At 39.5% G+C, this 13,796-nt stretch overlaps 1 protein-coding gene across 2 annotated transcripts in view; it reads right to left on the bottom strand.

The window, feature by feature from the left end:
- LRIG3 (leucine rich repeats and immunoglobulin like domains 3) overlaps positions 1 to 13,301 on the bottom strand; it is a 46,126-nt gene extending 32,825 nt beyond the window's left edge. For both annotated transcript variants that reach the window (XM_067564138.1, XM_067564139.1), the window contains exons 1-3: positions 12,578 to 13,301; positions 6,094 to 6,165; positions 5,802 to 5,876 (exon numbers count right to left, since the gene is read on the bottom strand). In XM_067564138.1, coding sequence (XP_067420239.1) covers positions 5,802 to 5,876; positions 6,094 to 6,165; positions 12,578 to 12,762 — 332 coding nt within the window. In that variant the 5' untranslated portion in view covers positions 12,763 to 13,301. The remainder of the gene's footprint in view (positions 1 to 5,801; positions 5,877 to 6,093; positions 6,166 to 12,577) is intronic.
- Between the last annotated feature and the right edge of the window lie 495 nt (positions 13,302 to 13,796).

Raw genomic sequence — 13,796 nt, 5'->3', positions numbered from 1 at the left:
TAAGATTCTGGCTATGTTTTACTGGAGAGTTAACTCAAGTTATCTACACTCATGTTACTTCTCTTATATATCTTAAGAACATATATATATATATATCATTAATGACCTGGAGGATGGGGTAGATTGCACCCTCAGCAAATTTGCAGATGACACTAAGCTAGGGGGAGTGATAGATACCCTGGAAGGTAGGAATAGGATACAGAGGGACTTAAGACAAATTGGAGGATTGGCCCAAAAGAAATCTGATGAGGTTCAACAAGGACAAGTGTAGAGTCCTCCACTTAGGATGGAAGAATCCCTTGTACAGCTACAGACTGGGGACCAACGAGCTAGGCAGCAGTTCTGCAGAACAGGATCTGCGGGTTACAGTGAATAAGAAGCTGGATATGAGTCAGCAGTGTGCCCTGGCTGCCAAGAAGGCTAATAGCATATTGGGGTGCATTAGTAGGAGCATTACCAGCAGATCGAGGGAAGTGATTATTCCCCTCTATTCGGCATTGGTGAGGCCACATTTGGAGTATTGTGTCCAGTTTGGGGCCCCCCACTATAAAAAGGATGTGGAGAAGTTGGAGAGAGTCCATCGGAGGTCAACAAAAATTATTAGGGGGCTGGAGCACAAGACTTATGAGGAGAGGCTGAGGGAACTAGGTTTGTTTAGTTTGCAAAAGAGAAGAATGATGGAGGATTTGATAGCAGCCTTTAACTACCTGAAAGGGGGTTCCAGGGAGGATGGAGCTAGGCTGTTCTCAATAGCAGTAGATGACAGAACAAGGAGCAATGGTCTCAAGTTGCAGGGGGGGAGGTCTAGATTGGATATTAGGAAAACAATTTTCACTAGTAGTGTGGTGAAGCACTGGAATGGGTTATCTAGGGAGATGGTGGAATCTCCATCTTTAGAGGTTTTTAAGCTGTGGCTTGACAAAGCCCTCGCTGGGATGAGTTAGCTGAGGTTAGTCCTGCTTTGAGCAAGGGGTTGGACTATATGACCTCCTGAGGTCCCTTCCAACTCTAGTCTTCTATGATTCTATATCTTAAGAAGGGAGGCATTGACCCCATGAATTGGAAAGAGCTGGCTGGCAATAGATTGCAATAGCGTCACATCATACATCAAGCCTCAGCCCATTTTGAAGAGAATCACCTTGCTCAAGAGGCTGAGAAATGGCAGAGGAAGAAGCAAAATGTAAAGCATCCCAGCCAGCAGTTGTGCTCTCTCCAAGCAACCACCTGTCACATGTAGAAAAATCTGTAGAGCACAAATTGGACTCCTCAGCCATCTTAAGTCTCATCAATGATTTTCCTACTGTCAGACATCATCCTCATATTGAGGGATAGACAACTTCTCTCCAGTTAGCCTATCTCAGTCACACTGAGAAATAATGCAAGTTGCTGGGTGCATACTCGCATTATACTCACTCTTACGTGGCACTAAGACTTCTGGAGGAACATCCTTACTGCAGAAAGCTGAACTACTCTATGAATTACTTCCCAGTGAACTGTGGGAAAACTCATCTGTCCTTTCTGGGCACCAGGGATGGGGGAAATGTGGGAAGACATTGGAAGACTAGCAGCACTTTATGTCATTAGCCTGTGTCCACACTACAGAGTGGTTGAGTTAGAAGACAAATTGTGCTCCGTTTAGTTTTAACCTACACATGGCCAACCAACACCAGTTAGAAGCACTATCACATTCTTATCCAGGGTTTTTATGTGTGGACAGACTTAAGTTACTATGTGCAACATTTGAGTTATTACTCAAGTAAATGTTGCAATGAAAACAAGTCCTAGAAGACATTTACCAGGTCTCTTCTCCATCACTAAACAGACTAACAGACTACCAGGATTAATATGACAACACCAGTTTAGTCCCTTTTAGGGTGCCATGTAGATCAAGAACCAGCAGGACAGGATATAGGGAACTCAGAACAAAAACTTATGTAAATTTCATTAAAAGACGTCTTCTAAACTTGATACAATAGCAAATAAGTGATCAACATATCCAGCAATAAATAAAATAACTTGCTTTTTTCTCCAGAATTGCAAAAGTTTGTAACATGAAACTATCACAAGTTTTAAAAACAGCCCTATGTTAACTGTAAGTGGCTTTACAAGCATTTGAGGAATGCAAATAAGGAAACATCTAAAATATTTGAGTTCTAGGGACAGACAAATGAGGCTATATTACTATGTACAGCCAGTGTAAATATTTGTGGTAATTTAGTTGTTAAATTCAGTATTACCCAAAATGTTTACATTGTATTTAATTAACATTACATATTTAATCATTAAAATCTATTGACTAGAAGTATGTGTTAGTTTTGGGCTACCCAAACTTGCAGGGAACTAGGGACTGAATTGATGTGGAGCTCATTTTTTGTCCTGAAGAAAGATACATTATAGTCTATGTGTAATTTAAAGAATTAGAGACAACCAAGCATAGGTCAGAGAAGTCAGCTCCGTTTTTGGTTTAAACCACAATCCTTTTTTCAAAAACCAAAGCTGAAACAGTTGGGTTGAAGGGGTGCTGCTGATAAAAGATTCCCTCAGGGATTTCCTGAGGAACATCACAGTGTGCCAAGTAATGTCCTGTTATATAGCACAAGGGCATTTACTAGATATTTTGAGTATTCTTTAGCAGTTATGTGATTCAATGTTAGTTAAGTCAAGCCTTAAACTCCCTATAGAGCCTTATGACTGCACATGCCCTGCAGGTTAGAGAGCATCCGTTAATCAGTGGAATTTGCTCTGTACAATTTTAAGGCTCCATAACTCTACTAACAGTTCCTAGGGAGGAGAAGTTTTCACTGCTTGGGAGAGAGATCTTGGGCTATTAGAAAGACTGGCAAGAAAAGAAGAGTGTACCAAGGTACCTTATGCAGCATTCCTAAAAGAATTGTTAAACAAGATATCTAACTTTTGTGCATATCTTGTGAGAAATATAATCAGTTCAAGCTTCAGAAGGCTAACTCTGGTTTAGCTAAATTCACACCCCTTTTTCTGCTATTGAGAGTCAGAAACACAACAGTGATTTGCATTGGAAAGATTTCACAACTTCCTTTTTCATAAAAGCTAAGATCCATCAGAAGTTTGCTGCAAACAGTCACTCTCTGAAAACCGGCTATAAATAGTTACATCATATTGTTGCACTCTTCCACTGACATACATATCAAATTAGCTCAGTTTACAATTTTTTTTTAACTGCCCACATCACAACCTAAGTTTAGCATCAGAAAAAAAGCCAAAAAATATTCTCTCTTTCATTATCTCTAACAACAAAAAATATGCCATTAGATTAATATATGTATTGATGTGAGATAATGATATACTGCACATACTTCCATAGCACTACCAACCAGTTACAGTCATCCTTTGCTGCAAAGACTATGTTCATTTCTTTGTTTATTTACATTCTGGTTTATTTAATGAAGAAGTTGTGACCTCTGTGCTATGAACAAATGTCAGCTTGTGAGGTATCTTTTGGGGGAAAACCCTTGAGGGGCAAAAGGTTTTTTTCCCTGAACCATGAAATACCATTATTTAGTTTTCTGTTGTGATCACTGGTTTGAAGTGAGCACTACATAAGATGCACAGGTGCTGGAACTAGAGGTGTGGGGAGTGGTACCGCATCCCTTGGCTTGAAGTGGTTTCCATTATACACAGGGTTCACAGTTTGGTTCAATGGCTCTGAGCACCCCACACTATAAATATTGTTCTAGCATCCCTGATAATATGTTATAAGAATTAGTCTTACATTGGTAGTGGGATGCACTAGATGGCTTAATAGGTCTCTTCCATTTCTAATTCCAATGATTGTCCACTGTGGTCATGAGGTCTATGGTAAACATTAGTAACTTTAATTGGGTTCCATTGAGCATACTCAGGAGTCTCCTGATATCATACAGAGGCATGGCATGGGCTTCAAAGCAGAATGGCAACAAGCCAGCTCCCAAGCAGTACTTTCAATGCATGGCAATTTAAACACTTAAGAGGTACTTAAAAAAATCAGAACACAGTACACAAATCAAATCTAATAAAGATTTCTCCATGTTTGACCAGCTGGATAAACTAAACTAAGCTAGTGATCTATGGGTGTAGGACAAATTAATTCACTTTTATCAAAAAATTCTTTTCACAGCTGCAGAAGGATAATTTTATTCCTCTGAACTAGATTTTAATTTCCATAGGAAGGGGTTGAGGATGCTTTAGGACAAATTCTCAACTTTACATACATTTTGAAACAAGACAAGGAAGACTTCTAATGCTTCATTATGCAAAGGTTTCTAACCTTACGGTAAACAGACCATTAAAAAGAATGACACTTAATAGTTAAATGCATATTTGAGACCCAACACAATGATTAAACTATAGAATGATGTGTCACTGTAAAAAAAGTGTCAACACTAATGTAATATGAAAGTAGATAGTGTGTTTAAATTCAGTAGTTATTTGTCAGACACCATCTGCTTTTTCTTTCATTCTTTTCTGATTTTGATCAGTAGAAAAACCACATCAGTATCATATGTCACCTAATTCTTATTCAAACAGAGCAGTGCAGACACAGCGGCTGCAACAGCTGACTTAGCTGACCTAGGATCAGAGTAAAAACAAACCTCCTATAAATCACCAGATGTAAGCAACTGAATAGTGATCAATTTAATTAATTGAACAGCTTCCCAAAATTTAATGTACTGTTTTAACTCTTCAGGAGCCTCTTCTGCAAGACAGCTTGCAATTTGTATTTAGAGTAGGGTTAAATAATACCAGCTTTAACACTTAAAAATCCTGCTAGTAAAACCCTACAGCTAAAATCATGTTTTTAGTACATAAGTGTTTGACAGTGAAAAAAATATCATTAAAATATACTTAGACATTACTGTTTTTGAGTATCCTCATACACACATTTTATGAATGCTGATCAAAAGCCATGAATAGAAAAAAAACCCCTAAGTGTTATGCAAGTTTCCAATGAAAATGAAAATCAAGTCATCTCTGTTTTGAGTCCCTTCATTTTAACTTGATATCTGCTTTTCCTGAATGTACAAATTCTGCCTTTTGATCACAGGTGACACAATTTTAGTAATATTATTTAGTAATATATTTAGTTCATTATAAATATATTGCATGCAAACCAAACCAAACAAAAAGCTTATGTAACATCTGCAGTAACAGGAAATAATTCTCTCTCACACACACACACACACACACACACACACACACACACAAAAGACCAAACAAACAAGTTGCAGTAAAGTTACTGGTACATGATTTATTCTGACTCCTAGTCTATATAATCATATGTGTCCTAAAATTAAGGGGTGAAATCCTTGTTCCACTGAAATCAATGGGAGTTTCGCCACTGACTTCAAAAGAAAGCCGAATTTCACCCAAGATACCCAATGAAACACGAACTTTTGTTTTGAAGGCCTGTATTATATAAGTTTGCATGTTAGTTACTAGTGTTTGAACAGTGCCTAGAACAACAGGGTCCTGATTGTGGTTGGTGCCTGCAGACACTTCCACAATGCAAATTAATACTAATACAGGCTTTTTCTATATTTTAGGGAAGCATCAAAAACTACAGGACTAAGTTTAATATTGTGTGTGCGTGCATGCACCTGCATATGTACATATACACATATATATTTTAAACAACCTCGTGCAAGACCACATAAACAACTTCCCAGACACAATCTAATGAACTTTCCAATGTTTTAACTTTATTAACAACCTCTGTTATATGCAAATTTCCACTAACTATTTTTTCATCTTTACAGTTGGTGAGAGCACCATCAAAAACTACTTACAAAGATAGAAGAGAAATATTTGCAGAAACTGGCCCCAGATTAGGTATGGTCTCCAATTCATTGTTGTTCAGTTTTCTATCAAGATCAAAAAAGAAAGTCAAATGCAATATTAAAGAAGAGTGCATACTCTATAGATGTTAAATTGCTTACCAACACCCCCTACAATTCAAAATAAATTATAAACTCACTTATTGTAGAGCATCACTACAAACGTACATATCTTTGTCTCTCAGACTGTCATCCTTATAGGTGGAACACTATTTTCATACCCAGACAAACACAAATCACTTACACTTCTCGAAGACTATGAAGGTGACTCAAGGAACTGGCCTTGATTGAAGATAATCTGTTGTGACTTAAGTCTCTATGAGATTACAAAAATAAATGACATGTCAGTTTTGAAATATCAGGTATATTTTTACTAGCTCTCATAATATATATTTAGACTGAAATTGTAATCTAATCCATCACTAAATATATAAAAATCTATGTTACAATTGTATTGATGGTAAAATTACAACAGAAACTCACTCAAATATTGTTTTGTGCAAACAAAGAAGGTGATTTTAAATGATCTGATCACCACTAATTGAAAAAAAAAAAAAGGCCTTTGGTTATATGTGGTGTTTTGCGACTGAATTATTCCTTTTGTTTTTTTGTTTTTTAAAGACAATAGCATGAAAAAAGGCTTAAAATCTATGGGAAGCTTCATGCATACACACTCAAGGAAACAGTGGTACAAAAAAAAAAAAAAGTGTAGGAGAGAAACTCAGCCATAAGAGAAATTCACAGAGAGAACTGCGCTTAAGTCTTTAAACACATCCCATTCTTTTGATCCTACATTAGAGTTTCCTTCATTTATGGTTTTCACCTGCTAATCTAAAACAACTTGAAAAGCCTAGACACAAAAGACAAGGAAGCGTGAAAATAGAGTTGAGGCTTTCGTTTGATTTGGAACCCTATTCTCATGTACACAAATGTAATACTGGCTGTATGTAGGAGCAGCAGCTACAGACATAAATGGACCTGAAACCAGCCTACATTTAAAAGCCAATCTATATCCTACTCAGAACTTCAACAGAAAAACTTGTATTTAAAGGAAACAACCTTGTGCCATAAAGCTCAGCTCTTTTCCATGCCAGACTGAAGAACTCCAGAGGGCTACATGTTAGTATGGTTTATTAATCAGAAAGTGCAAATGATGTCAGTGAAGTTCTACATGTTCCTCTTGGAGTGAGCAATGTATGCTGTGTCTAGAGACAGCAAATAGACTAAGCACCTAAAAAGCTTCATCTTGAAGATAGAACTGAACAGTTCTATCATTTTCAAAAACCAACAAAAGTTAATCTTGTTAACATGACTGAGTTCTCCTGTAAATGAAGTCAGTCACACTTAACTTGGAGGATTAATTCTTTCACTGTTTAAAAATTCAGTGTAACCATCCGTCAGACCCTAGATTTGAGAAAAATCTATTTATTTTACATTTAAAATCTGGACGTATATATTTTATTTGACATCTTCAGAACTACATTCTCAACAAATCTTGAAGAAGTCTACTACAAAGAAATAGATTTTAAAAGTGATCTGAATTAAACTTTTACTTTTAAAGTAAGGACTCTCCTCCCCCCATTCCCACCCACCTTAAACTTAATTCAATATTTGGCTTTGGTCTATCTGTAGGGATTATGAGAAGTATGCAAATAAACAGTCACAATTCTATGAAGTCATGGCTGTTAGAGCCTAATATGTTACCGTTCACCAACACTAGACAAGAACTAGAAATCAGCAATTATTTCAACAAAGAGCTTTCAACATCAGTGCTAAAAACCTGCATTTCTTCATTTCATCTAAAAATCCTGCAAAAGTTTATTTAAAACATGTTTGCCTAAGGACCCACCAGACAGTAACAGACGTGAGTAGATTTGTTCTGCTGGAGTTATAACATGTAAAAAAATCTGGCAGAGTCCTTAAACTATAAAAATCCTGCAATTACAACCACTGCTGTGCATGATCACCACACTGGAGCCAGACACTTTCACTCATAGCTCAAGCTCACAAACATCTGGAGTCTATCAAGGCAACCATGAGTGTAACAACTTACATTATGTTTCAAAGAAAATTTGTGTTTTTTAACACTGCAGATGCCACATGGAAAATTTGTGGGTATCTACTTTTAAAATACATACACCCAGAAACCCCACACTGATTTACTTACAACAGTTTTTCAAATGGGAGATAAAAGTAACAAAAAAAATCAATTCTCTCTCAAAAACACACAATTGTGTAATTTTTGTTTAACACTACATACAATAAAAATAAAAAGCATTTAATAAGGCCATGATTTCAATGTTAATTTTTTCAAAGAAACGTTAAGGGAAAGATTGTTCCTTGCAGGTGAAATATAAGTGAAGACTGAACTTTTGAATGTGAACCAACTACAGTTAGAAAATTAGCATAAGACAATTGTATTTTAAGTTAAATTTAAATCTATAGTTTCTCATGAACACTAGGCATAAGAATTTAAGATATAAACATTAAAAAAAAAAAACTAACAACCCTCCTTGAATTAAAACACACTTATAAGGAAGTGATTTGCAAGTGGACTTTTTTTTTTCTTTCCACTTAGAAATAGGAGTGAGCAACACTAAATACTAAGGTTACAAAATATTTTCCATTCTTGATTATCCCTCCCCAATCTCACCCCTCCACGCTAAAACCATATTAAATGAGAAAAGAAAATCTCTCCTGTTTACTTTTACTACTGTCGCTCTAAGAGCCATAAAAGATATAATGGGGACTAAATTCAGAGACTTTATAGACATAAAATTTACATTTAAGAAATTCTTACTACACTATAGAAAGTATATAGTCCCATTCTTCATTTCAAAATTTATACTGTAACAGAATAGTGATACTTAAAACGTGTTGCAGCATTTCAAGCCTTTTTTTGACCCTGTCCTTTAAGAACCTGTTTTATGAACTATCTGAGAGAAAAATATTCATACTCAGTTACTTTTGTATGAACAATCTTTCATACTATGCTTCTTCATTGGAAAGATGAACTGCAATATTAAAGCATTAATATTTATTTAATGAAAAACTGAAGGGAAGGCCTAATATAAAAGAGGTGGTACGTCTCCATTTTCACACACTATATAAATACAATTTTTAGACCCTAACTTAATTTACAACACTTAGTTGTAATTATCATCTTCTTCCTTAGAGAACTCAGAAACTTGAGCCTCAAGTCCAATTTTAAAATGCAAATCCAGCAACAGCTTCTTAATCAATCCCACTGGGGCCTTTAGAGCTGCTAATTCAGCAGAAATCAGGAAAGCTGAAAAACAAAAAGCCAGGCTGTAGCTGTTTTAAGACACTGATCCAAAGTGACTCATAAATCAGCTTGCTATGTTAAAGTTTTAGTCTGGAAAATATTGAAAAACAGCTGTGAAAACCATAAGGACTTTTTTTCCTGGCAATTCTGGTAAAGAACTAGAGGATTTATAAAATGTAAATACTAAAGATGCAGTACAAACACTAGTTGAAATCATCTTTTAGATGTTCCCTTCTGTCTTATTGACAGCTTTGGCATTACTACATGAACCTGGTAAGACTTATTCTAAAATGCCAATGAGAATTTAAAAATACTGAAAACATTGGCAAATATTTGCTTTCCCTTCCCCATTTCTGGCTCAGAAACCTTAATTCTAACAAAGCAACATTCTTTCAATATCAGAGCACATATGCTAAAAGTAAACTGAAATCTAACTTTAAGGATATTTGTATACAAAGCCGTTACAACTATTTATCAGTTTTCAGTGGACTTCCATTACATTATGTGAAGATGGCATTAAGGAAGATGATGCACTTTACTCTAAATCCCCAATAAAGCTGGTCAAAATCCCCTATTTACACTACATTTCTTGAAGCTGCTTCTGTATCAATGGAGCAACCACAACTTTGACAGCACAGTAACAAAATGCAAATACTCAATCTTCAAACAATGAAGCTCATTTTCTTAATTTCACTGTTTGTAGTCATAGGGTCTGCTCCGGCCCACCATTCTTTGCACACCCAGAACATTCCATTTCTTTCATGAGAGCTCTGAATGAGAAAGGACCATCACTTCATAATTCTAGATATTATTTTACATCAGTAGACTTTTTGGAGGCATGAGGATAGGGAAAGGAGAGAAGAGGAAAGAAAAACATTCAAAAATGGTATTAGTCCTGAAGTTCTAACTGAGGCAAGAACTCCCACAGAACCATACTGGAGTTCTTGTCTGAGTAAGGTCTTGAGAATTGGGTCTAATGGATATTACAATATTTTCCTATGAGGCTTGGCAGTTTTTGAACTACATTACTGCCTTTGGAGATATGTATATACAAAAGCAGGCTTTCATATTCTTCTGTCAACAAAAGACACAAAATCTGTTACTATTTGTAAGTAAACAGTTTAGAATAACAATGATCCACACAAAATCTGTTACTATTTGTAAGTAAACACTCTGGAGTGACAATGATCCACATTGACTCAAACTTTATTGGCTACATGAAACTAAAAATCATTGTTATCTTGCATCTTGACCAGTCAAAATTCCATCTTATTAAGGAGAAGGGATGGAAGAAAGAAACAAGGTACTTCTAAGGGTACTTCTAAGGCATTTGACACAAACAAAAGAAACATTTACACAAAAGCAGCCAGACCACATGGTTTGGTGACACCTACAAAGATGTACTCCTGTGAGTTTAAGACCAAATGACACAGCTGTCCAATGAGTGATCACAGCAGGTTGTCTTACAGCAGGCCCAACATTTATTTATACAAATGGAACCTATTTTCTCTCACTCTTTTAAAGGAATGTGAACTTACATAAAGACAATTTACCAATTGTGCTAACCAAAAAAACTCTGTCATTTATTTTCATGTCTATCACTAAAATAATTGCAAATGACAGAACATTTGATTATTTAAGTTAATGCAACATATATTTTAAAGACAATTTTTAGAAGTCCCACTTAAAGGTTCTACGCTTTCCCCTTAATTTTAGTTTGTTGTAGTGTTAAATCTAAATATTAACTTAACAGCACTAAGGTAAAGCGATGCTACTTTTCAGGCATATCTCACAAGTTTTGTCAAAAGATTTATTTTATCTTACTGAGACAACTCAAAAGAACCAGAAGGATCAAGATTCAATAGGAAGCACAATGAATTGTTGAATATGTATATGATTAAGATGTTTCAATCAGATCAACCAAAAGAAAAATTTAAGTTTATTTTCTTTCACAGATACTTTCCTATACTAATCATGGAAATGTTCACCTCCCAAAGTCATTCTTATGTTCATTTCCATATGTTGTCAATACAGCCATCCATGTTTCATGAATAAAGAAGCATGACCTCCAGATGAGGCAATTGAACAGAATTAGTCACAACTAATTGAAAGCCTTCCTGTTTACTTTAAAGTCTTTATCTCTATCTGTTTTTGAAATGTAATAGAAAATTAATAAGACCAATGTAGAAGTCAAATGAGTGACAAGAAATTAAGAAGCAATGTAAAAAGTTGCAGATTATCTCAATTTTTTCTTCCTTTTAGGAAATTTCAGTATCTTATGCTTTGCCCAAAATGTCTGTCACTAAAAGTAAATATTTTAAATATGACATTTTAATATTCGTTACTAAGTAGTTTCCAAGTTTGTCTTGCTAAATTAATGGATATAAACTGTATTCTTAATACATTTTTTAAAGCTACTAGAAAGAAAAAAAAAGAACAGGAAGGATGATATAAATCAAAATCACACTAGATAATATTGCAAGGTCACACCATCTAAAAAGATATACTACAAAAAAAAAAGCAATTCTAATGAGTATGCGTTAGATGATTATCTCACATTTTCCAGTGCCACCAGAATACACTTTTTTCTAGCAACAGTGGGCAGCTCTTCTGGGCCCAATTATTTTCAATCCCTATCAACTATCAGTTTTCTTAAGAGAAGAAACTTAAAAAACAAAACTTTAAAGAAAAAGAGACAGACATTCAATCTTAGCATCTCTCTTCCTCCTCAGCCCTCCCTCCAAAACAACCCCCCCTAGACTTCAGTATCAGTTTTATCTCATCCCACTGGCAGGACACCAGACTCTGCCCCAACTTGGGAAAGAACAAGTCACTTCCAATCGTTTCGAGCTCCCGGTATTATTCGCTCCCGTAACAACTTTATCCCTCACTGGTCCCGTGCGGCGCTTTGCAAGTAGCGAACGGCCCCGTGCACCCTTGTCCATTGGGCACTGTTGTCATCGGGACCCTGCCCCGCGTCCCGACCCCCCAAGGCAGGACCATCGCGTGGGAGGAGGCAGCAGGCGAGGGCCGAACTGAGGCCGGCGGGAGGGTCGATAAGGAAGGCCGAGGTCACATGCGTGGGGTTAGACTCTCGCTGGGCGACCCATGCCCCGGCTCAGTCGCCGATGGGCACAGGCAGGAGCTGCAGAGGGGGGCGCCCCGCCCGGGGACTCCACTCACTACGGACGTGGAGGGCGGGAGGCAGCTCCCTCCGCAGCTGTAGGGCCAGACCCTCTACATCCAGCAAAGCAACAAGTCCCCGGGGCGGGGGGGCTGCGCCGCCGCAACCTGGCGGAGCCCCGAGCGGTAACGGTGCCGGGGCTGCGCTGTCCGGCCATGCCCAGCCCAGCTCCGCCTGGCCAGCCCCCGCCTTGCGCAGGAGCCGGGCTGGGGTCCCTCCTGCTGCCCGGTGCTCGCCGCGCCGCAGGCGGATACTCACAGCTGCACCACCCCGCGCGGGAGCCGCTCGGGCACCCGGCTCAGCTTGAGGCGGCTGCAGTCCAGCAGGTCCCCGAAGCAGCGGCACGGAGGCGGGCACGAGGGGGAGCCGGCGGCCGAGTTCCCAGCCAGGCGGCCGAGCAGCAGCAGCCAGCCCAGCAGCGCAGCGCGGAGCGGGCAGCGCATGGCCGGGGCTCCCTGGGCCGCCGCCCCGCTCTCGCCCACAGGGCCCGGGCGCAACCTGGCAGCTCAGTCTCAGGCTGCGCGGGCGGCAGGTCTTGCTCATGCCCCGGGGCCGCCGGGAGAAGCAGACAGCGCCCGGCCGCTTGCAGTCACAGCCCAGCCGCTCCACAAACTTTCTGCCTCCGCCTCCTCCCTGAGTCTGAGCCCGGCCCGCCTCCCGGCCGGAGCCCCCTCCCCCGGCCATGTGACAACAACAAGCCTGGAGACGGGGCTCCCGCCGGGGGGCAAAGCTGCACGAGCACCGTGAAGGGGCCCAGCCGCCCGGGAGGTGGGGGGGACACTGACCACAGAACCATCGGGGGAGAGGGAGACGAGAGGGAAGGAAGCTAGTCCGGGCACTGGCAGAAACCAGGCGAAGTCACCGCCACTTGTGTGATTTCACTTGAAACCGACCATAGCCCGGTGTTAAGTGGCCAAGCCAAGAACCCGGCAACCCCAACCCTGCCCTCCTTCCCCCGGGGAAATGCACTGCCACCTTGTGTTTTGTGCTAGCCCCCAGATCCCGCAAAGATATCGAAAAGATAAAGATTGCACCATAATGCAGACAAACATGATCAAGTAGTAGACCCGCGCTCTAAGAACCCTTTGCACCCTTCCAGGGGCTTGCCTCACCCCTTGAGGATTCCCCCAGCAAAGGAGAATCCCTGGTACACCACCCCTTCAGTCCTCAGCAGAGGCTGGTGGCATGAGCAGGAGTTTGTGAACAGACACTGCTGTGCTCCAGGGACCTCAACTACTACACTAGCTGGCACAGAGCAACTTTGAGGCTGCTCCAACTTGTGCCAGAGTCCAAACCATCTCCCAGTCAGTCCAAGGGTCAGGGGAACTTAAAAGGTGGTGACTGTGGTGACAGTATAATATCTAGTGACCAGCGGTCACCCCCTCCCGCTTGGCAATTACAGTAGACCTGAGACCTGACCTTATCGGGACCTTTACTGACACACCTAAGATAGCACGTCTGAAATGGCAAACAATGG

This window comes from Emydura macquarii, unplaced genomic scaffold (assembly GCF_026122565.2).
Source record: "Emydura macquarii macquarii isolate MOO-44397 ecotype Brisbane River unplaced genomic scaffold, CSIRO-AGI_Emac_v2 contig_2636, whole genome shotgun sequence".
Lineage (NCBI taxonomy): Eukaryota > Metazoa > Chordata > Testudines > Chelidae > Emydura > Emydura macquarii.
The sequence above is the reverse complement of the archived record's forward strand: the minus strand, read 5'-3'. Positions and strand labels throughout refer to the sequence as shown.